General features: G+C 55.2%; 2 protein-coding genes across 9 annotated transcripts in view; one reads left to right on the top strand and one right to left on the bottom strand.

Moving 5' to 3' along the window:
• The first annotated feature begins 1544 nt into the window (after window positions 1-1544).
• rnaseh2c (ribonuclease H2, subunit C) lies at window positions 1545-10299 on the top strand. The gene is made up of 5 exons (XM_060855622.1): window positions 1545-1600; window positions 2819-2976; window positions 3406-3518; window positions 4973-5092; window positions 10106-10299. The coding sequence occupies exons 2-5, from the start codon at window positions 2826-2828 to the stop codon at window positions 10130-10132; spliced, it is 411 nt and encodes a 136-aa protein (XP_060711605.1). The 5' UTR covers window positions 1545-1600; window positions 2819-2825; the 3' UTR covers window positions 10133-10299.
• A 2010-nt stretch (window positions 10300-12309) lies between these two features.
• The window catches only part of LOC132836230 (histone acetyltransferase KAT5), a 64416-nt gene continuing 52168 nt past the window's right edge, over window positions 12310-24557 (bottom strand). For all 8 annotated transcript variants that reach the window (XM_060855561.1, XM_060855562.1, XM_060855565.1 and 5 more), the window contains 5 exons: window positions 24346-24486; window positions 23603-23696; window positions 19912-20071; window positions 16760-16841; window positions 12310-14343 (listed from right to left, as the gene is read on the bottom strand). In XM_060855561.1, coding sequence (XP_060711544.1) covers window positions 14209-14343; window positions 16760-16841; window positions 19912-20071; window positions 23603-23696; window positions 24346-24486 — 612 coding nt within the window. In that variant the 3' untranslated portion in view covers window positions 12310-14208. The remainder of the gene's footprint in view (window positions 14344-16759; window positions 16842-19911; window positions 20072-23602; window positions 23697-24345; window positions 24487-24557) is intronic.

The following is a 24557-nucleotide window of genomic DNA, read 5'->3' as shown; positions in this document are numbered from 1 at the left end:
TCTTATCCGGCCTTGTCTGTGACAAAATGCTTATTTCTGGCCTCACAAGGCTGTTTGACCTCATCCCGCTGTGGGTCATTGTTAGGCACATCCTTTCCTTCCCATTATCTACTCCCTCCATCTGTGCCTCTCCTCTCATACAGATTGTTAAGACCCTTTTAATTGGGTCTGTATTTCAGTAAAAGTGGGGAACAGATGTTTATACCTACTGTTTGTACAGACGTATCGAGCTTAACTGACTCTCCTCACAGCATCTTATCTAGTGCCTGTATTTCTACCATTGTTTTGCAGTCCCGTTTATTTCTTGCATACAATTTTAGCTAATACAAAAAAAAATTATGCATTTCCTCCACATCGTTTCCATTCTTGTTGACTCAGCTCTTGGCTGAAACAATTACACACTGGTGTGAGTTCATTTACTTTGTATAAGTCATTATAACTGCAGGAGTAACACTACTTTAAAGTCTGGTTGAAGATTTGTAGCTCGGGTGTCCGTTGTTGTGGTTCTGTTCGCCGAGCTGGACTACTTTACCTATATCCCACATTGGGGGTCACGATTTCAAGGTGAGGGGGGAAATGTTTGAGGGAAATATACGTGGAAAGTTCTTTACACAGAGGGTGGTGGGTGGGCATGATCGCTTCATTTAAGATGGATCTCAACAGACACATGAATGGGCAGGGAGCAGAGGGGTACAGATCCTGAGAAAATAGATGGCGGGTTTAGATAGAGGATCTGGATTGGCACAGGCTTGGAGAACGAAGCCTGCTCTAATGTTCTTTGCTCAAAAGTGCCGTGCAAATGACGCAATGTATTGAACAGATTGCTGTGAAGTCTTTAATCACTTAGAATGGGGGGGGCAGGTTTCAATGGATTAACATGTAAATCCCAGAACTTCTTTCAAGTCACAGCCCCGAGATAACTTAAGGTTTTATTAAAAAGTGACACCTCAGCTCAGACACTGCATCAAAGGGGTGAGGTTAGAGTCTGTCTGTATCCCAAGCTTGAGTCAAGACTTAAAAATCATCCTCCTTCATCAGGTGGGTGTGGAGGAGCAGTGCTCCGAAAGCTAGTGCTTCCAATTAAACCTGTTGGACTATAACCTGGTATTGTGTGATTTTTAACTTTGTCCACCCCAATCCAACACCGGCATCTCCAAATCATGAGTCAGACTGGTTCTGATCCCAAAGAAGGAATTTATAAAATGTCACATGGACTGACTGCCTACAGATTGTGTACTTTTTGAACAAAATAGAGTGTATTTGCAAATAAAAATCTGCAAATGAAAATTGACCCCATAGACTTATACTGTATATGAGTGTGTTTGGGGGGGGGGACAAGATGTGTATACACAAACACTTTTATTGATATAAATATAAATATATAAATTCTATAGGATGAATTTGCATTTGCAGGTTTTTATTTGCAGAAACATTCTATTTTGTTCAAAAAGGCCACAATCTATAGGCAGGGCCTGCTCCATCAGGAGTGTACTTCCGGGTGGAGCTCTGGGAGAACTACAACTCCCATGATGCCGAGCAGCTCCCAGCAACCATCGCGAGGGAGAGACTTCCTGTTCAGGGAAGCGCCGCGCGGAGAGAGGTCAGAGGGCAGCAGGGAGTGAGGGTCATGGAGAGGGGTCAAAGGGGAGAGAGAGTGGGGCAGGGGGGAGATTGGGGCAAAGGGGGGGAGAGTGGGGCAAAGGGGGGGGAGGGGGGGGGAGGGGGAGAGTGGGGCAAAGGGGGGGAGAGTGGGGCAAAGGGGGGGAGGGGGAGAGTGGGGCAAAGGGGGGGGGAGGGGGAGAGTGGGGCAAAGGGGGGGAGAGTGGGGCAAAGGGGGGGAGGGGGAGAGTGGGGCAAAGGGGGGGAGGGGGGAGAGTGGGGCAAGAGGGGGAGGGGGAGAGTGGGGCAAAGGGGGGGAGGGGGGAGAGTGGGGCAAAGGGGGGGAGGGGGGAGAGTGGGGCAAAGGGGGGGAGGGGGGAGAGTGGGGCAAAGGGGGAGGAAGACGGAGACTAGGGCCAAGGGGGGGATGACAGGGTATTGGGGGGTGGGAGAGCTGGGTAGGAATGTGGGGTAGGGAATGACTCCTGGGATAGAGCAGAGGGTTTGGTGGGTCAGGGTGTACAGGCTGAGATATGTGGGGGGGGGGGGGGTTGCTGCTGGGCAGTGGGATGGCGCTGGCACAGTGCCCTGTGAGCCTTGCAGTGATGTAGCTGCTGGTTCTCAGCGCTGTCGATTAACGCAGTCTCTCTCTCTCTCTCTGTCCCTCTCTCACCGTCCCCCCCCCCACCCCCCCCTCCCGTCCCCCCCCCCCCTCACCGTCCCCCCCCCCTCACCGTCCCCCCCCCTCACCGTCCCCCCCCTCTCCGTCCCCCCCCTCTCTCACCGTCCCCCCCCCCTCTCACCGTCCCCCCCCCTCTCTCACCGTCCCCCCCCTCTCTCACCATCCCCCCTCTCTCTCTCTGTCTCTCCTTCTCTCTCTCTGTCTCTCCTTCTCTCTCTGTCCCTCCATCTCTCTCTCCCCCCCTCCCTCTCTCTCTCCTTCCCCCTCTCTCCCTCTGTCCTTCCCTCTCTCTCTCTGTCCTTCCCTCTCTCCCTCTCTGTCCTTCCTCTCTCTCTCTCTCTGTCCTTCCCTCTCTCCCTCTGTCCTTCCCTCTCTCTCTCTCTCTGTCCTTCCCTCTCTCCCTCTCTGTCCCTCCATCTCTCTCTCCCTCCATCTCTCTCTCCCTCCATCTCTCTCTCCCTCCATCTCTCTCTCTCTCTGTCCCTCTCTCTCTGTCCCTCTCTCCCTCTCCCTCTCTCTCTGTGTGACTGTGTGCAGCGAGACCATGGCTGTCAGTTCTGTGATCACTGTGGATCTGAACTCCCTGAAGGACCCAGCCAGGGATCGGGTGCACCTTCTGCCGGCGAGGGTGGAATCTGATGGCAGTGCCAGTGTGGGGCAGTACTTCAGCCCAGCAATACGGCACAGGGACGGGGGTAAGGCTCTGACTGAACTGTCTTTACCCCAGCACGGCACCCCAGGCCACTCTGCCCTTCGGAGCCGTGCTGATTCTCTGATTGATCTCTGTCATGAGTCCCTGTCTCTGTGTGTTGCTAATTCCTCCTTTCTCAGTATCCCCCCCACCCCCTTTTTTGTCATTTCCTGTTGAATCTTCACCCTTTCAGGCAACATGTCCCCGATCACAACAACTCACTGTCTCAAATCAAACATGCTCTTCAGCTCCCCCTCCCCTCCCTCCCTCCCCCCCCCCCCCCCCCCGATGAGGTCTTCGCCCCCATTCTCTTCTGTCTCGCCCCCGCCTCACGGTGACTTGCCGAAGGGAGCAGACTGGTCTGGGTGTTACCGGGAGGTGGACGGGGTGCAGTCGGACGTTGACGATCTGACCCAGGGTGACTTTCTCTCAGCTTTGCAGGTGTCCTTCCGCGGCCGGCCCCTGCTCGGTCGGGATCTTCCTCTGCCCCCAGGATACGTCGGGCTCGTTCTCAAAGAGGACCACAGGCCGTGCCTGGAGGAGGAGGTGAGAGTGCGCATGGTGTTCAAGTGTGACCCCCCTCGGCCCTGACCCTCCGACAGTGCCCGCTCCCTCGGCGCTGACCCTCCGACAGTGCCCGCTCCCTCGGCGCTGACCCTCCGACAGTGCCCGCTCCCTCGGCCCTGACCCTCCGACAGTGCCCGCACCCTCAGCACTGACCCCCCGACAGTGCCCGCTCCCTCAGCACTGACCCTCCGACAGTGCCCGCACCCTCAGCACTGACCCCCCCGACAGTGCCCGCTCCCTCAGCACTGACCCTCCGACAGTGCCCGCACCCTCAGCACTGACCCTCCGACAGTGCCCACTCCCTCAGCACTGACCCTCCGACAGTGCGGCGCTCCCTCAGCACTGACCCTCTGACAGTGCCCGCTCCCTCAGCACTGACCCTCTGACAGTGCCCGCCCCCTCGGCGCTGACCCTCCGACAGTGCCCGCTCCCTCATGGCTGACCCTCCGACAGTGCCCGCTCCCTCATGGCTGACCCTCCGACAGTGCCCGCACCCTCAGCACTGACCCTCCGACAGTGCCCGCACCCTCAGCACTGACCCCCCGACAGTGCCCGCTCCCTCAGCACTGACCCCCCCGACAGTGCCCGCTCCCTCAGCACTGACCCTCCGACAGTGCCCGCACCCTCAGCACTGACCCTCCGACAGTGCGGCGCTCCCTCAGCACTGACCCTCTGACAGTGCCCGCCCCCTCGGCGCTGACCCTCCGACAGTGCCCGCACCCTCAGCACTGACCCCCCCGACAGTGCCCGCTCCCTCAGCACTGACCCTCCGACAGTGCCCGCACCCTCAGCACTGACCCCCCCCGACAGTGCCCGCTCCCTCAGCACTGACCCTCCGACAGTGCCCGCTCCCTCAGCACTGACCCTCCGACAGTGCGGCGCTCCCTCAGCACTGACCCTCTGACAGTGCCCGCTCCCTCAGCACTGATCCTCTGACAGTGCCCGCCCCCTCGGCGCTGACCCTCCGACAGTGCCCGCTCCCTCATGGCTGACCCTCCGACAGTGCCCGCACCCTCGGCCCTGACCCTCCGACAGTGCCCGCTCCCTCGGCCCTGACCCTCCGACAGTGCCCGCTCCCTCGGCCCTGACCCTCCGACAGTGCCCGCACCCTCGGCCCTGACCCTCCGACAGTGCCCGCACCCTCGGCCCTGACCCTCCGACAGTGCCCGCACCCTCGGCACTGACCCTCTGACAGTGCCCACCCCCTCGGCGCTGCCCCTCCAACGGTGCGGCTCTTGACCCTACAGAAGGGACTTGAAGCCGTGACCTCTGACCGGTAGCTGCCTAGTGAGTAATGCAGAGTGACCCAGACTGTCAGGGCTCACCTTTGTCTGGAAGCGCTCCCCTGGTCTGCAGCGCGGTCACTACCTTTCTGAACATTCTAAAGACCGTAGAACAAAATGTCAGTTGGAAACTCTGGGTGTGACTTGCAGGACCGGACCGTGAGCGTTACATCAGCTTTCTGTTCCCTGACGTACTGGAACCTGGAGTCTCGGCCCACAGAAGACGACAGTGTGGCCATGGCCATGGGCTGGACCCAGATTGCCAAAGCTGTAAGTCCCTTCCTATTTTAATTCCTGTATCGACCCCCCCGCAGCTGGGGGAGCGGAGTTTGGATTCCGAAAAGCTCAGCGAGGGAGAACACAATGTCAGCCTTAGAAAGGCCAGGTCCCAGGGCTGAATGAGTTCGATATTGAGGGCTGCTCGCAGTGACTGGGCCCGTGATCCCTCGAGCATCAGACATTAAAGGTGGGTCCAGTCAGAGAATTAGAGAATTCAGTCCGGTCAATAGAGAGAGAGAAAACTTCCCTCCAGGCTGCAGAATCTTTCAATTTGAAGCCGGTGGTTATGTTGTCCCTTTAGGGCTGAATGGCCTCTTATGTAGCAAGCTCAAGGAACATAGAACTGGCCCTTCGGCCCTCGATGTTGCGCTGACCGTATGGGTCACTCAGCGTTACTAACCAAGCAGCTACCTACACTCTTCCATTCTCATCTGTATATTTATCAAATGATCACTGAAATCTCTTTAATGTTGGGGAGTCTGCTGCTGTAGCAGGCAGGGTATTCCATATCCCTCCTACTGTCCGAGTGCAGATACTCCCCCTGACATCTGTCCTGTATCTATCACCCCGCAGTTTAAAGCAGTGTCTCCTCGTGTTCGCCGTCACCATCTGAGGGAAAAGCCTCTCAGCGTCCACCCGATCTAATCTTCCTGAGGTGTTCTTGCCCTGGACTGTGACCCGCACGGCTACTGCACCCTACGGGTTTTAAAAATATCAAAAAACAACCTGCTCACAGACATTTTTCAGCATCTCTGGAGCAGGTGGGACTTGAACCTGGATCTCCTGGCTCAGAGATAGGGACACCACCCCTTTCCCCCATCCCTGTCCCAGCCCAGGATTGTGAACTGCTGTCCAGCTGTAATCCTGCTCAGCGGAGACTCAGCGTTAGAACATAGAACAATACAGCACAGAACAGGCCCTTCGGCCCACGATGTTGTGCCGAACATCTATCCTAGATTAAGCACCCAATTGCCGCTTAAAGGTCACCAATGATTCTGACTCTACCACTCCCACGGGCAGCGCATTCCATGCCCCCACCACTCTCTGGGTAAAGAACCCACCCTGACATCTCCCCTATACCTTCCACCCTGCACCTTAAATTTATGTCCCTTGTAACATTCTGTTGTACCCGGGGAAAAAGTTTCTGACTGTCTACTCTATCTATTCCTCTGATCATCTTATAAACCTCTATCATGTCACCCCTCATCCTTCGCCGTTCCAATGAGAAAAGGCCGAGAACTCTCAACCTATCCTCGTACGACCTATTCTCCATTCCAGGCAACATCCTGGTAAATCTCCTCTGCACCCTCTCCAAAGCTTCCACATCTTTCCTAAAGTGAGGCGACCAGAACTGCACACAGTACTCCAAATGTGGCCTAACCAAAGTCCTGTACAGCTGCAACATCACCTCACGACTCTTGAATTCAATCCCTCTGCTAATGAACGCTAATACACCATAGGCCTTCTTACAAGCTCTATCCACCTGAGTGGCAACTTTCAACGATCTATGTACATAGACCCCAAGATCCCTCTGTTCCTCCACCTGACTAAGAACCCTACCATTAACCCTGTATTCCACATTCTTATTTGTTCTTCCAAAATGGACAACCTCACACTTGACAGGGTTGAACTCCATCTGCCACTCCAGCTCTGCATCATATCTAAGTCCCTTTGCAGCCGACAACAGCCCTCCTCACTGTCCACAACTCCACCAATCTTCGTATCATCTGCAAATTTACTGACCCACCCTTCGACTCCCTCATCCAAGTCATTAATAAAAATTACAAACAGCAGAGGACCCAGAACTGATCCCTGCGGAACTCCACTTGTAACTGGGCTCCAGGCTGAATATTTACCATCTACCACCACTCTCTGACTTCGACCGGTTCGCCAGTTTTCTATCCAATTGGCCAAATTTCCCTCTATCCCATGCCTCCTGACTTTCCGCATAAGCCTACCATGGGGAACCTTATCAAATGCCTTACTAAAATCCATGTACACTACATCCACTGCTCTACCCTCATCCACATGCTTGGTCACTTCCTCAAAGAATTCAATAAGACTTGTAAGGCAAGACCTACCCCTCACAAATCCGTGCTGGCTGTCCCTAATCAAGCAGTGTCTTTCCAGATACTCATAAATCCTATCCCTCAGTACCCTTTCCATTACTTTGCCTACCACAGAAGTAAGACTAACTGGCCTGTAATTCCCGGGGTTATCCCTATTCCCTTTTTTGAACAGGGGCACAACATTCGCTACTCTCCAGTCCCTGGTACCACCCCCGTTGACAGTGAAGACGAAAAGATCATTGCCAACGGTACTGCAATTTCCTCTCTTCTTCCCACATAATCCTAGGATATATGCCGTCAGGCCCGGGGGACTTGTCTATCCTCACGTTGTTCAAAATGCCCAACACATCTTCCTTCCTAACAAGTATCTCTTCTAGCTTACCAGTCCGTTTCACACTCTCCTCTTCAACAATACGGTCCCTCTCGTTCGTAAATACTGAAGAAAAGTACTCATTCAAGACCTCTCCTGTCTCTTCCGACTCAATACACAATCTCCCACTACTGTCCTTGATCGGACCTACCCTCGTTCTCGTCATTCTCATGCTTCTCACATACGCATAAAATGCCTTGGGGTTATCCTTGATCCTATCCACCAAGGATTTTTCATGCCCTCTCTTAGCTCTCCTAATCCCTTTCTTCAGCTCCCTCCTGGCTATCCTGTATCCCTCCAACGCTCTGTCTGAACCCTGTTTCCTCAACCTTATGTAAGCCGCCTCCTTCCTCTTTACTAGACATTCAACCTCCCTCGTCAACCAAGGCTCCCTCACACGACTATTTCTTTCCTGCCTGATAGGTACATACATATCAAGTACACGTCGTATCTGTTCCTTGAAAAAGTTCCACATTTCCACCACATCCTTCCCTGACAGCCGATGCTCCCAACTTATGCTCCTCAAATCCTGTCTTACAGCATCGTAATTTCCTTTCCCCCAATTGTAAAATCTACCCTGTTGTGCGCACCTATCTCTCTCCATAACCAAGGTGAAAGTCACAGAATTGTGGTCACCATCACCAAAATGTTCACCCACTAACAAGCCCATCATTTGTCCTGGTTCATTACCGAGTACCAAATCCAATATGGCCTCCCCTCTGGTTGGACAATCTACATACTGAGTTAGAAAAGCTTCCTGGACACACTGCACAAACACCGCCCCATCCAATCTACTTGATCTAAAGAGCTTCCAATCAATATTTGGGAAGTTGAAGTCGCCCATAACTACGACCCTGTGGCTTCTGCACCTTTCCAAAATCTGTTTCTCCACATCTCTGCTGCTATTGGGAGGCCTATAGTAAACACCCAACAAGGTGACTGCTCCTTTCCTATTTCTGACTTCAGCCCATACTACCTCCAAAGGCAGATCCCCCTCAAACTTCCTTTCTGCAGCCGTTATACCATTTCTAATTAGCAATGGCACCCCCCCCCCTCCTTTTTTACCACCCTCCCTAATCTTAATGAAACATCTGTAACCAGGAACCTCCAACAACCATTCCTGTCCCTCATCTATCCACGTTTCCGTGATGGCCACAACATCGTAGTCCCAGGTACCGATCCACGCCTTAAGTTCACCCACCTTATTTCTGATACTCCTTGCGTTGAAGTATACACACTTGAACCCATCTCTGTGTCCACAAGTATTCCCTGTCAGTGCGACCTTCTCCACAGCCTCCCTACATTCTTGGACATCCTGACAAACAGCTAGCTTACTTGCTGGACTACAAGTCTGGATCCCATCCCCCTGCCAAATTAGTTTAAACTCCCCCCGAAGAGTGCTAGCAAACCTACCCCCCAGGATATTGGTGCCCTTCGGGTTCAGGTGCAACCCGTCCTGTTTGTACAGGTCCCACCTTCCCCAGAATGCAGTCCAATTGTCCAAATACCTGAAGCCCTCCCTCCTACACCATCCTTGCAGCCACGTGTTCAACTGCACTCTCTCCCTATTCCTTGCCTCACTGTCACGTGGCACCGGCAACAACCCAGAGATGACGACTCTGTCTGTCCTAGCTTTTAGCTTCCAGCCTAACTCCCTGAGCTCCTGAATGACCTCCCCACCCCTCTTCCTACCTATGTCGTTGGTGCCAATGTGTACCACGACTTCTGGCTGCACACCCTCCCCCTTAAGGATTCTGAAGACACGGTCTGAGATGCCATTTGCCGATTGCTCCTCGCTCCAATGGATTTCTGAGGCTCCTGCACCCCAGTGCTGCATCGTTCCCCATCCCACAACCCTGCAATTCCCCGGCTCACTCCCCGTCTCTTCCCCCAGTCTCTTTCGCCCTTACCCCTCCCCCCATCTCTTCCCCCGTCCCCTCCCACCCCACCCGTCTCTTCCCCATCTCTTTCCCCTCCCTCCCCCCGTCTCTTCCCCCTCCCTCCCTCCCTCCCCCCCCCACCATCTCCCTCTCTCCCTCCCCCCACCATCTCCATGCCCCCCCATCTCCCTCCCCCCCCCACCACCATCTCCCTCCCCCCCCACCATCTCCCTCCCTCCCTCCGCCTTACCCCCCAGTGTGTGTCTCTCTCCCCCTCGACCCCCCTGGTATGTCTCTCTCCCCCCCCGTGTCTCGCTCCCCCCCCTTGAACCTTCTCATTGACTGAGCTAGCCTCCCGCTGTCCTCTGGGTCTGATTCTCACTGGGCTGTAGTTCCTGTGAACCATTTCCCGGTGACGGAGCTGCTAACTAAAATGGAGCTTGTGGTCTGATAACCTCAAACCCAGACTTGGGCAAGTCTGAAGGAGTCCCCTGACAGGGAAACGGCCTGCAGCAGGACAGCGGGCTAAAAGCACAGTTGGAATTTAATGGAGGGGGCAGCCTCACCCCGCAGCTGTCCCCCTGTCTATCGTTCCAGCAGGAGAGGTGACGTTTGCTGCTCTCAGACTCTGCTAGTTTGAACGGTGAACAGCTGAAGGGTCTGTGACTGATGTTGTGTTTTCCAGCTCCATGCTCCGGTGGAGGATCAGTGAACAGGCTGCAGGGGGGAGCTGGGGAAAGCAACCCGATTCTGCACCAGCTGGGTCACTCCGAGGGACAGAGGCACCAGCAATCGTGTGTGCAGAGGGCTCACCCCATCTTCTCTCCTCACTCCTTTAGTTACCTGATTCCTGCAGAAATAAAGATTCTGTTCCACGCCGTCTATCTGTGCTGCTTCCTCACTTCCAGGTGGTTGGGTCAAAGGTAAAAGAAGGAGCTGATTCTGGGCAGATTCACTGGGGAATGAAACCAATGCACATCCCCATGTAGCCAGGGGGTCTTTTACAACACCCCGGGGTCCCAGAGATCACACCAGATTTCTATTTGTTGGCTCAGTAGAAAGACCGCAAATCTCCAACAGCGCGGCGTTCCCTCGGCGCTGACCCTCCGACAGCGCGGCGCTCCCTCGGCGCTGACCCTCCGACAGCGCGGCGTTCCCTCGGCGCCGACCCTCCGACAGCGCGGCACTGCCTCGGCGCCGACCCTCCGACAGCGCGGCACTCCCTCGGCGCCGACCCTTCGACAGCACAACACTCCCACTTCGGCACAGACCGTCCCACAGCACGGCGCTCCCTCGGCGCATTCCCTCCCACAGCGCGGTGCCGACGCTCCAACAGCGCAGGGCGCCCTCGGCGCCGACCCTCCCACAGCGCAGAGCTCCCTCGGTGCATTCCCTCCCACAGTGCAGGGCGCCCTCGGCGCTGACTCTCCCACAGCGCGGCGCTCACTCGGCGCTGACCCTCCCACAGCGCGGCGCTCCCTCGGCGCTGACCCTCCCACAGCGCGGCGCTCACTCGGCGCTGACTCTCCCACAGCGCGGCGCTCCCTCGGCGCTGACCCTCCCACAGCGCGGCGCTCACTCGGCGCTGACTCTCCCACAGCGCGGCGCTCACTCGGCGCTGACCCTCCCACAGCGCGGCGCTCCCTCGGCGCTGACCCTCCCACAGCACAATGCTCCCTTGCTGCCGACCCTCCCACAGCGCGGCGCTCCCTCGGCGCTGACCCTCCCACAGTGCAGGGCGCCCTCGGCGCTGACTCTCCCACAGCGCGGCGCTCCCTCGGCGCTGACCCTCCCACAGCGCGGCGCTCCCTCGGCGCTGACCCTCCCACAGCGCGGCGCTCACTCGGCGCTGACCCTCCCACAGCACAATGCTCCCTGGTGCCGAACCTCCCATAGCGTGACACTCCCACTTCGGCGCCGACCCTCCCACAGCGCGGCGTTCCCTTGGAGTCGACCCTCCCACAGCGTGGCACTCCCTCGGCACTTGCCCCCCCACAGCGCAGCACTCCCTCAGCGCTGTCCCGCCCACAGCGCAATGTTCCCTTGGCACAAACCCTCCCACAACACAGAGCTCCCTCGGCGCCGACCCTCCGACAGCGCAATGCTCCCTGGCACTTGCCCTCTGACAGCACGGAGCTCCCTCGGCGTCGACCCTCCCACAACACGGAGCTCCCTCAGCGTCAACCCTCCAACAACGCGGTGCTCCCTCGGCGCTGACCCTCCAACAGCGCGGTGCTCCCTAGCACTTGCCCTCCGACAGCGTGATGCTCCCTTGGCCCTGACCCTCCCACGGCGCGGCGCTCCCTCGGCCCTGACCCTCCCACGGCGCGGCGCTCCCTCGGCCCTGACCCTCCGACGGCGCGGCGCTCCCTCGGCCCTGACCCTCCGACGGCGCGGCGCTCCCTCGGCCCTGACCCTCCGACGGCGCGGCGCTCCCTCGGCCCTGACCCTCCGACGGCGCGGCGCTCCCTCGGCCCTGACCCTCCGACGGCGCGGCGCTCCCTCGGCCCTGACCCTCCGACGGCGCGGCGCTCCCTCGGCCCTGACCCTCCCACGGCGCGGCGCTCCCTCGGCCCTGACCCTCCCACGGCGCGGCGCTCCCTCGGCCCTGACCCTCCCACGGCGCGGCGCTCCCTCGGCCCTGACCCTCCCACGGCGCGGCGCTCCCTCGGCCCTGACCCTCCCACAGCGCGGCGCTCCCTCGGCCCTGACCCTCCCACAGCGCGGCGCTCCCTCAGACAGTGCAGAAAAGCACGGGAGTATGTTGATGAGGGTCAGGGTACAGTGCAGCTTGTTCACTCAGCTCTATCAGAATCTGGCTGCTGGGGGAGTGGGGATTGAGCAGAGTGGCCATTCATTAACTCAACCCTCCATACTGACAGCCTCAAGCACGGTCCATGAATATTTACTCTGTACAGACTAGATTACAAAACATACATCAACATCTCTAACAGAGTCACACACAATGTGACAAGCACCAGCAAGGCAGAGGGTCAGTACAGACCTGTGAATGGGTCCCACAGGACGGGCAACACAACAGCTGTGGGTGGGGGAAGCACAGGCCCAACTGTATCAGCCAAACCCACACGGCCCGGGGCTAAAGGAGGGGACAGTGATCCCACTCTGACCATACCCTACAAACCCAGGTCCCCAACACACATTTATTAAAACTTGTCCACCTTATGGCTCATCCTGTGATATAAAGATGAATATTGACATTATAAAATTTACAACCAGACTCCCCAGGGTACCCAATATCTCCCCTCACCTGCTCTGCAAGTCCCAGAAGCTACAGCATCTCCACACTCGGTCTAACCATAACCCTCCAGGCCTGGGGGAGGGGAGAGGGGTTTACAGTTTCTCTCCAGCTCACACCTCAGGTTGAGAATGAAGCTCTCGAGCCCTCCGACCCGCTGGCAGAGCCACGTTGTGCTTGCTGGATTCAGGGTGAGATTCTGATGCATTCTGCAGGCAAGGAGCTGTGCAACAGAATTTACATACAGCTGCCTCGACACCTTAATACCAGAAATAAAACCCATCTACATCACACTCCCAGGACAGGGACAGCACGGGGTTAGATACAGAGTAAAGCTCCCTCTACACTGTCCCCCCCGCATCAAACACTCCCAGGACAGGGACAGCACGGGGTTGGATACAGAGTAAAGCTCCCTCTACACTGTCCCCCATCAAACACTCCTCAGGACAGGGTCAGATACAAGGTAAAGCTCCCTCTACACTGTCCCCAGGACAGAGGGGTTAGATACAGAGTATATTTCCCACAGTAGCTGTTGGAGGTGGCCATTTTCACTGCAGATGCAGTAAGGCCAGGATTGATAGATGTGGCCATTCACGATGAGCTGTACACCTTTGTCTGTGGGCTGGTTAGGGGTTAGGGGTGGGGGGAGGGCGGGTGAGGCATACCTGCATGATATTCTTAATCCATGATGCCCCAACCCCACCCAGAGTGTGTGAAGTTGTAGAGTGGAGTCAATGTATTACACAGTCAGCCTCAGTGTGTCCCACAGTGAGTATGGGCTGCTATGACTCCCCCCACCCACCTAGCCCCTCCTGTTGGCCGTGCCTGGTACAGCTCCCTCACCATTACCACCTCAGCTGCAGTGCTGACATGTTGCGACCTGACCAGTGCAGGGCTCTTAATTGACAACCTTTAGCGCCTCACGCTGGCTGAGGCACAGCGAGGCATAACGTCACGCCCCCTGCTGGCTTTGTGTCTCAGTGCCTCCCCAGTGCGAGGACCCACCCACAGGAGCAGAGAGCCGTCTGATGCCTGCCTCGAAATGGCACGCTGGTGAAGTATATCCGTGCACACGAGTACAGGATACCCACTCCCGGCAACGAGCACACCGAGGGGCTTCACGGCTCAGCACCGGTGACCGTGGAGAGGGAGAGACTTCGGTGACCGTTTCACCCACACTCCGACATTGTTGCCGGGGAGTTGGGGGGGGGGTTGGTGCCAGAGGTCTGACCCTCAGGAGCGAGCCTCCTGCCTCTCCCCCCATGGTGACGGCACTCCAGCGTGCTCAGGAGGAGCAACGTGCACCAGCGAGAGAGAGAGGTTTCAAAGTCAACAGCCGTTCCTTGCAAACGTCAGTCAGCACTCGCTCACAAGGAGAGTCAGTTTCAGTGCAATGAAAGGGACAGCGCACGATGTGTGTGAGAGAGACAGAGTCAGTGATGCAGTGCTGCCGAAGGCTGTGTATCTGCTCCTGGTCCTCAGACAGTCTCTCTCTCTCTCTCTGTCCCTGCGTGGTCCCAACTTGCATGCCGTTACCATTTCCCCCTCTTGCTCCAGTCCTTGGGGGTAAAGTGCAGGCATTTGGAGTCTATTCGGAGATGCCTCTTCATCATTGCCTTCTCATGCCCCTCGACAATGTCCTCAGACAGCGTGAGTATGTACTGACCCTGACAACACAAGGAAAACAGCCAGGTTCAGCTCCTGCGCATGTCCACTGCCACTCTGTCCCCCAACACAGCCAACATTAACAAAAACAGCTCTCCCAATTTATGTGGTTCCACCACAACGCGGCCCAAAATGTTCCAACAGCTAACCAGGTCCATTCCTGTGAGAGGGAGCCATGTTGAAGCTCAGGAAAACACTGCAATTCTCCAGTCATTGATTGTGGACTGACATGGGAAAAGGACTCTTTTACAAACCAAGGATATGATGTGATGTGATTTATTGGAGCTACGCGTACCCGAGTACAGTGAAAAGCTTTGTTTTGTGAGCAGTGCAAGCAGACCACAGCATACAGGGATGTACGGATGGTAGGGTGTGGAGACAGAGCGAGGTATACCGGGTTTACATGAGGTGGGCACAGCAAGATCAGCGTGAGATTGGAGGTTCGAGAGTGGGAGGAAGCTGTTCCTCAACCTGCTGGTGCATGTGTTTAACGATGTTCGAAGAGATTGCTGCAGTGTTTCACAGCCAGTTGCTGACCCTCATTGTGTGCTTCGTTCAAGCAATGGAGGAGACTGTCTGTAGATGGGCTGGCACCGGTAGGGTGCGTACCAGGGGAGATTCAGCCAGCAACAAGTAGCTGATTGGTTCATGGAGCGGTCACCAATTGTGGATGACAAGGGGTGACAGCCTGACACCAGCGATCTGATTGGTTCCTGGGAAACTGAACAGCTTGTGGGTGTGAACAATACTAGCAGAAGCCTCAGGACCTTGAATGGGGGAGATAGTCTGTGTCATTCTCTCAGTATCGACCATCTTACAGTAAGGTAGATGGTCCCTCTTCAAAGTCTTCCAGTAGATTGACTGCCCGATTACCTTGAATTTATTCTGAATATCCTGCTATAATGTCTCTAAAAGGAGTTTCTAATATCTTCCCTCTGATTGTCATGAAGCTAACTGGTCTGGAGATTCCTGCTTCCTGTCTCCTTCCCTGTTCGATTGAAGCAGTTACATTTAGTATCGTTCAATCTCAGGTCACCCGCCCGAATATTTGAGTTTGCAAGATTAAGGCCAACCCTTCAACAATCTCATTAGCTATTTCAAAGAACAGAATCCCTACAGTGTGGAAGTAGGCCATTTGGCCCATCAGATCTATACCAACCCTCTGAAGGGTATCCTCCCCCAGACCCATCCCCCTAGGCCATCCTTCTAACCCTGCATTTCCCATGGCTAACCCACTGAGCCTGCACACCCCGAGACATTGTGAACATCTTCGGACTGTGGGAGGAAACCGGAGCACCCGGAGGAAACCCACGCAGACACGGGGAGAATGTGCAAACTCCACACAGACTGTCGCCCGAGGGTGGGATCGAACCTGGGTCCCTGGCGCTGGGAGGTAGCAGTCCCACCCACAGCTCCCCACAGGTTACTCAGTCTCACTGTCCCTGTCGTTTTCCCCAAGTCCCACCTTCCTCCCATTTGTTGAACTGCAGCCATTCCTCTGGAGTGAAACCTGATGTAAAGTACCTGTTCAATCCAGCTGCCCTCGGTTTATTCCTCAGTGGTAATTCTCTGGACATACTTCCAAAAGGACCAACCTCCCCTCCCCAGTAGTTTCCTCGCTGTATTTATTATTCTGTCTGTCTCAGAGTCACACCAGACTCAAAACATCAACCCTGATGCTCCCTCCACAGAAGCTGCCAGACCTGCTGAGGTTCCAAATCGCTTTTGGTGTTTAGTTGGGATTTCCAGTGTCTGCAGGATTTTGCTTTTGTTCCAACACAGCCCGCTCTCCAGTGGGCCCCAGGATGTGCAGCTCAGAGAAACACTTCAGGAACATCCTACAAATTCCTCGTCCAAACTGCTTTCACCCACCTGACCTCTCCACTCTGTATGTAGATTAAAGTCTCCATGCGAGTTGGGGAGGGGGGGGGGGTTGAGTTAGAGGGAGAAACTGAAAAGGCTGGGACTGTTTTCCCTGGAGTGTCAGAGGCTGAGGGGTGTCCTTACAGGATTATAAAATCGTGAGGGGCATGAATAGGGTAAAATAGACAATGTCTTTTCCCTGGGGTGGGGGTTCAAAACTAGAGGGGCATAGGTTTAGGGTGAGAGGGGAAAGATATAAAAGAGACCTGAGGGGCAACGTTTTCACCCAGAGGGTGGTACGTGTATGGAATGAGCTGCCAGAGGATGTGGTGGAGGCTGGTACAATGACAACATTTAAGAGGCATTTGGATGGGTATATGAATAGGAAGGGTTTGGAGGGATATGGGCCGGGTGCTGGCAGGTGGGACTAGATTGGGTTGGGATATCTGGGTCAGTATGGACGGGTTGGGCCGAAGGGTCTGTTTCCATGCTGTCTGATGACTCCTGTCCCTGTCTGATGTTACAGACCTGTGAAAAGGTTTAGCATTGGCCTACCTTGTAGTAGTTAATGAGATTGAGATACTGCAGGGTTGAGATCACATCCTCCTTCTTGATGCTGGTTAATTCACTGATCTCACTGAAATGAAAGGTGAAAGGTGAAAGGTTGAGTCTGTAGGGTCAGCAAAAGCTGCTGATATTAGACGGAGAATCTGTCCACGGGGATAAGGTCTGGCTGGTGACAGGATCACCTCCCACACCACCCTGACTCTTTGATGCGAAGGGTGGGGGGGGCATCATTGCTGCTGGGGTCACTGCTGTGGGGGTCATTGACGCTGGGGTCACTGACGCTGGGGGTCACTGATGCTGGGGGTCACTGACGCTGGGGTCACTGACGCTGGGGTCACTGCTGTGGGGGTCATTGACGCTGGGGTCACTGCCGCGGGGGTCACTGACGCTGGGGTCATTGACGCTGGGGTCATTGACGCTGGGGTCATTGACGCTGGGGTCATTGACGCGGGAGTCACTGACGCTGGGAGTCACTGACGCTGGGAGTCATTGACGCGGGGGTCACTGCTGCGGGGGTCACTGACGCTGGGAGTCACTGACGCTGGGAGTCACTGATGCGGGGGTCACTGACGCTGGGGGTCACTGACGCTGGGGGTCACTGACGCCGGGGGTCACTGACGCCGGGGGTCACTGACGCGGGGGTCACTGACGCGGGGGTCACTGACGGTGGGAGTCATTGACGCGGGGGTCACTGCTGCGGGGGTCACTGACGCTGGGAGTCACTGACGCTGGGGGTCACTGACGCTGGGGGTCACTGCTGCGGGGGTCACTGACGCTGGGGGTCACTGACGCTGGGGGTCACTGACGCTGGGGGTCACTGACGCTGGGGTCACTGACGCGGGGCTCACTGACGCGGGGCTCACTGACGCGGGGCTCACTGACGCTGGGAGCCACTGACGCGGGGGGGCCACTGACGCGGGGGGTCACTGACGCGGGGGGTCACTGACGCGGGGGTCACTGACGCGGGGGTCACTGACGCGGGGGTCACTGACGCTGGGAGTCACTGACGCTGGGGGTCACTGACGCTGGGAGTCACTGACGCTGGGAGTCACTGACGCGGGGGTCACTGACGCGGGGGTCACTGCTGCGGGGGTCACTGCTGCGGGGGTCATTGCTGCTGAGGGTCACTGCCGCGGGAAGGGGAAGGTCACTGCTCCCTGTCTGGAGTCCCAGGGTAGGCCGGTCTGGGTCAGAATCACTGATCTCAATCCCTGAGGGACACGAGACCCGTAGAATCTTAGAAGCCCTGCAGTGTGGGAACAGGCCATTTGGCCCATTGAGTCAATAGCAGCTCTCCGAACAGCATCCCAAACAGAACTACCCACCAACCCTGTCCACATCCCTGGGCACTATGGGACAATTTCCCATGGCGAACCCACCCTAACCTGTACATCCCTGGACACTATGGGACAATTTCGGCCAACCCACCCTAACCTGTACATCCCTGGGCACTATGGGACAATTTCCCACAGCCAATCCACCCTAACCTGCACATCCCTGGACACTATGGGACAATTTCGGCCAACCCACCCTAACCTGTACATCCGTGGGCACTATGGGACAATTTCCCACAGACAATCCACCCTAACCTGCACATCCCTGGACACTATGGGACAATTTCCCACGGCCAACCCACCCTAACCTGTACATCCCTGGGCACTATGGGACAATTTCCCATGGCCAACCCACCCTAACCTGCACATCCCTGGGCACTATGGGACAATTCCCCATGGCCAACCCACCCTAACCTGCACATCCCTGGGCACTATGGGACAATTTCCCCATGGCCAACCCACCCTAACCTGCACATCCCTGGGCACTATGGGACAATTTCCCATGGCCAACCCACCCTAACCTGCACATCCCTGAGCACTATGGGACAATTTCCCACGGCCAACCCACCCTAACCTGCACATCCCTGGGCACTATGGGACAATTTGCCATGGCCAATCCACGCTACCCTGTACATCCCTGGACACTATGGGACAATTTCCCATGGCCAATCCACCCTAACCTGCACATCCCTGGACACTATGGGACAATTTCGGCCAATCCACCCTAACCTGTACATCCCTGGGCACTATGGGACAATTTCCCACGGCCAATCCACCCTAACCTGTACATCCCTGGGCACTATGGGACAATTTCCCATGGCCAACCCACCCTAACCTGCACATCCCTGGGCACTATGGGACAATTTCCCATGGCCAACCCACCCTAACCTGCACATCCCTGGGCACTATGGGACAATTTCCCATGGCCAACCCACCCTAACCTGCACATCCCTGGGCACTATGGGACAATTTCCCATGGCCAACCCACCCTAACCTGCACATCCCTGGGCACTATGGGACAATTTCCCATGGCCAACCCACCCTAACCTGCACATCCCTGGGCACTATGGGACAATTTCCCATGGCCAACCCACCCTAACCTGTACATTTTTGGATTGTGGGAGGAAACTGGAGCAGACACTGGGAGAATGGCTGTCTGTGTGGAGTTTGCACAGTCACCAGAAGGTGGGATCTAACCCAGGTCCTTGGCGCTGTGAGGCACCGTGCCACCCTACGCATTAAAATGAAGTGAACTCAGAGTCAAATGGTGGGATTGAAACCGGTGTCCCCCACGTTTTCAGCCAGACCCCTGGATTACTGGCCCAGTGATGTTACTGCTATGGCAGTGTCTCCCTTAACAGTTCCCTGTTCATGTAGCACTTTGCGGGAGGTGATGGCCACGTGGTATTATCACTGGGCTGTTAACCCAGAGACCCAGGTCATGCTCTGGGGACCCAGGTTCGAAACCTGCCACAGCAGATGGTGGAAGTCTCATGATGACCATGAATCGACTGTTGAGGGGAAAACCTATCAGGCTCACTAGGGAAAGAAGCTTACCTGGTCTGGCCTACAGGTGACTCCAGTCCTACACCCTCTGGCCCAGCCAGTGACACCCACATCCTGTGAACCAATCAAGGCAAAAGTAACCCACAGTAAACCGCCACAAGATGGGAACAGTGCAGAGCAGTACCAGGCTGTAGTTTCTGTAGTGTGGGTTTGAGAGCGGGAGTGGAGGTGCTGCCCAGGGCACTGACAGGAACACACATTGCCTCCTTCCCCCCCCCCCCCCCGGCCCCCATCACCTACTTGATGGTTATCTGTGGCCTCTCTCCATTCTCAGATTTCAGCTCCATCAGAATCTCCAGAATGGTCTGGGACCAGTAGCTGCGGTAGGACAGCAGTCCCAGGTCAGACAACGGTTTCTCCGGGGTTCCAGTCTTCCCTTCCACCTTCGAGAGCTCGTAACCTGGGAACAGAGAAGGAAGGTCCACGGTCACAGGTTAACGGGGACAGACGTTTGCATATCACAACTTAGAACTCTGGTCCAACAGGAAGAAGGCAGCATCATCAAAACCGGACGTCAACAACTGACCACAACTAACTGGGCTATTTCAGCTTTAGATTAGATTCCCTACAGTGTGGAAACAGGCCCTTCGGCCCAACCAGTCCACACCGACCCTCTGAAGAACAATCCACCCAGACCCATACCCCTACATTTACCCCTTACCTAACACTACGGGCAATTTAGCATGGCCAATTCACCTGACCCGCACATCTTTGGACTGTGGGAGGAAACCGGAGCACCCGGAGGAAACCCACGCAGACACGGGGAGAACGTGCAAACTCCACACAGACAGTTACCCGAGGCTAGAATCGAACCCAAGTCCCTGGCGCTGTGAGGCAGCAGTGCTAACCACTGAGGCACTGTGCCATCCCAAAATAATCTCACTCCACAATTTAATACTGATTCATAACATCCACTCCCTCCCCCCCACCGACGCTCAGTAGCAGCAGTGTGTACCAGCTACAAGATACACTGCAGAAACTCACCAAAGACCCTCAGGCAGCACCTTCCAAACCCACGGTCACTTCCATCCAGAAGGACAAGGGGCAGCAGGTACACGGGAACCCCACCCCCTGCAAGTTCCCCTCCGAGCCCCTCACCATCCCGACTTGGAAATATCTCGCCGTTCCCTCAGTGTGGCTGGGTCAGAATCCTGGGATTCCCTCCCGACTGTTACCGTGGGTCTACCCACAGCACATGGGCTGCAGCGGGTCAAGGAGGCAGCTCACCCCCCACCTTCCCAAGGGGGCAATTAGGGACGGGGACATAATTGTCAGCAATATCTACATTTCAAGATTTTTCTCTTCCTTCCACTACAACTGTTACCGTACTGCGTGGTGTATTAGCTTCCTTCCACTACAACTGTTACCGTACTGCGTGGTGTATTAGCTTCCTTCCACTACAACTGTTACCGTACTGCGTGGTGTATTAGCTTCCTTCCACTATAACTGTTACCGTACTGCGTAGTGTATTAGCTTCCTTCCACTACAACTGTTACCGTACTGCGTGGTGTATTAGCTTCCTTCCACTACAACTGTTACCGTACTGCGTGGTGTATTAGCTTCCTTCCACTACAACTGTTACCGTACTGTGTGGTGTATTAGCTTCCTTCCACTACAACTGTTACCGTACTGCGTGGTGTATTAGCTTCCTTCCACTACAACTGTTACCGTACTGTGTGGTGTGTTAGCTTCCTTCCACTACAACTGTTACTGTACTGTGTGGTGTATTAGCTTCCTTCCACTACAACTGTTACCGTACTGCGTGGTGTATTAGCTTCCTTCCACTACAACTGTTACCGTACTGTGTGGTGTGTTAGCTTCCTTCCACTACAACTGTTACCGTACTGTGTGGTGTATTAGCTTCCTTCCACTACAACTGTTACCGTACTGTGTGGTGTATTAGCTTCCTTCCACTACAACTGTTACCGTACTGCGTGGTGTGTTAGCTTCAACTGTTACCGTACTGCGTGGTGTATTAGCTTCAACTGTTACCGTACTGCGTGGTGTATTAGCTTCCTTCCACTACAACTGTTACCGTACTGCGTGGTGTGTTAGCTTCCTTCCACTACAACTGTTACCGTACTGCGTGGTGTATTAGCTTCCTTCCACTACAACTGTTACCGTACTGCGTGGTGTATTAGCTTCCTTCCACTATAACTGTTACCGTACTGCGTGGTGTGTTAGCTTCCTTCCACGACAACTGTTACCGTACTGCGTGGTGTGTTAGCTTCCTTCCACTACAACTGTTACCGTACTGCGTGGTGTATTAGCTTCCTTCCACTACAACTGTTACCGTACTGCGTGGTGTGTTAGCTTCCTTCCACGACAACTGTTACCGTACTGCGTGGTGTGTTAGCTTCCTTCCACTACAACTGTTACCGTACTGCGTGGTGTGTTAGCTTCCTTCCACGACAACTGTTACCGTACTGCGTGGTGTATTAGCTTCCTTCCACTACAACTGTTACCGTACTGCGTGGTGTGTTAGCTTCCTTCCACTACAACTGTTACCGTACTGCGTGGTGTATTAGCTTCCTCACTGCAAGGAAGACGCATCACCATGTGATAGAAGCCATTCACGGTGGGGGTGGGGCTTTCCCAGATCTAATAGCTGGAATGGGTGGACTGCCTGACGGGGAAAGGACATGGACAGGTTGGGCTCGCATCCATTTGTGTTTACAACAGCAGAAGACAACTTGACTGAAACACAGAAGATCCTGAGGGGGTCTCACTCGAGTCGGTGTGGGAGAAATCTCAAATTCGAGCCCAGAAACAAGGCAGAGGGGAGGAGGAATTCTTTTCTCTCGGAGGGTTTCGAGTCTACAGATCGCTCTTCCTGGAAAAGAGCCGTCAAATGTTTTGAAGGTAAGGATTCTTGGTAAAGGAAGGGGGCTGAGTGTGAAGGAGAGATATAAAGATGGACAGTAATCAGATCAGCCATAATCTTACCGAATGGTAAAGGAGGATTAAATGGGCCAAATGGCCCACTCCTGGTCCAAGTTCATCTGCCTGTTAGAATGGCCTTCCAAGGTAGATGCTGACTAGTTGCTGCAGGCTACAGTCATAGCCAGGAACAGTGTAAGGACAGGGCCTGTGGGCTGCCTGTACTTCGATGTCCCTACACTGGGACTCAGAGCTAGCTTGTACCCAGGGAGTTATGCCCAGCTAAAACCAGCTAGAGGGCAGGGAGCAAACACAGAACAAAGAACAGTACAGCGACAGTACAGGCCTTTCGGCCCTCAATGTTATGCCAACCTTTTATCCAACCCTAAGATCAAACTAACCTACATTGTACCATCTTCCATGAGCTTATCCAAGAGTCACGCGAAAGCCCTTCTGAATGAGCAGGGTAGACTGAATGATCTTTGTTTTACAACCAGTCATTCCTGGTTCCAGTGACAGTGAAGGAATTGCTAGATAGTTCCAGTGTCAGGAATGTAGGTGTTGCTGACAATTACTGCCCCATCTCTCCCCCCTCCTTGAGAAGGTGGTGGTGGTGCTGGTTACAAAGCTGCAATCCTTTAGGTGGTGGGACACCCACCGCGCTGCCCCAGCATTTCGACTCTCACAGAAGGAACGGTGATACATTTCCAGGTCAGGACGGCGAGTGGCTTGGCGTGGGACTTGCAGAGGGGGGGAATGGGGGTGTTCCCACGTGTCTGTGGCCCTCGTCCTTTACATGGAAGAGGCCGTGGGTTTGGCAGCTGCAGTCTGCTCTGAGAACGGACAATGAGGGGCAAAGGGAATGTGGGGCTTTACTGGGCAAACTGGCCAGGTACAAAGCTGACCAGTGGATTTTTAAACCTGGAGAGTGGAGACCGAGAGCACCACAGAAGTCTGAAGGACATGCTAATCTCTGTGTGTCTCTCTCTCCCTCTCATTCAGTAACAGCCACTCCTGAAGCACAGCAGAGTGAGGAAATGTTGTTACTCACTGAACTCGATGAGCAACTTCCCGTAGCCTCTCCTCTGGTATGGCGGCAGTGTTAATATACAGGCCACATTGTAATCTTCGGTTGACTCTTTCTCCTGGGCAGGGGAGAAGAAAGCTGGGTAAAACAAACTGCCTGACAGACTTGCTGCAAAAACCGATCTCACAAGGAACGCTGTCCGGTGGGTTTTATGTTTGTCGGCACGGTGATGTTAGTATCGGGGAATGACGGAATGGCAAAAACTGGGCAGGGGTGGGTGTAACAACCGAAAGGATGTAACTATCAGGAGAGATTTGGGTAGCCCGGGGGCTGCGTTCACTCGAAAACAGAAGGCTGAGGTTGTGACCTGATCACGCCTTTAAAACGAAGGAGCCGATCGAGGGGGAGAACGTTTCCCCTCGTTGGATGGGGACCGGAACTGGGAAGAGTCATCATGATCAGACAATCCAGAACAAATCCGATGGGGAGGGCAGGAAAAAAACAAACCCCCCCCCCCCCCCCCCCCCCCCCCCCGGAAAGTGGGCACAATGTGGGACTCACTCCCCACTGAGAGGGGTCAAGGGGAATTGTTGGAGGGCAGCAGCTAGATAAACAGTTGGTGGAGGACAAGGAACCGAGGGACAGAGTTGGGGGGGGGGGGGGGGGGGGGGGGGAGGGGGAAGGGATGAAGGAGAATGAGGGAGGACGCTGGTGTGGAGTCACTCGGGATCTTAGTTCAGACGGGGTGATGGGAAGTGGTCTCCTACCTTGGAGAAGTAGCCCACAATGTGAAAGCCTTTGCAGTCGTATTCTGTCATGACGTAGAACAGGAAGGGATCGGTGTCGTAGTACAGGGTCTTGTGGTCCAAGAAGCACTTAGCCAACAGGCACAGGTTTTGCGAGTAATTCTGTTTGTGACCGGAAACAGAAGCAGCGATTAGCTCCCATCGCCTCACATTCTCCAACTCACCGTCAGGTC

The sequence above is a fragment of the Hemiscyllium ocellatum genome, chromosome 46, assembly GCF_020745735.1.
Source record: "Hemiscyllium ocellatum isolate sHemOce1 chromosome 46, sHemOce1.pat.X.cur, whole genome shotgun sequence".
In the NCBI taxonomy this organism is placed as follows: domain Eukaryota; kingdom Metazoa; phylum Chordata; class Chondrichthyes; order Orectolobiformes; family Hemiscylliidae; genus Hemiscyllium; species Hemiscyllium ocellatum.
The sequence above is the reverse complement of the archived record's forward strand: the minus strand, read 5'-3'. Positions and strand labels throughout refer to the sequence as shown.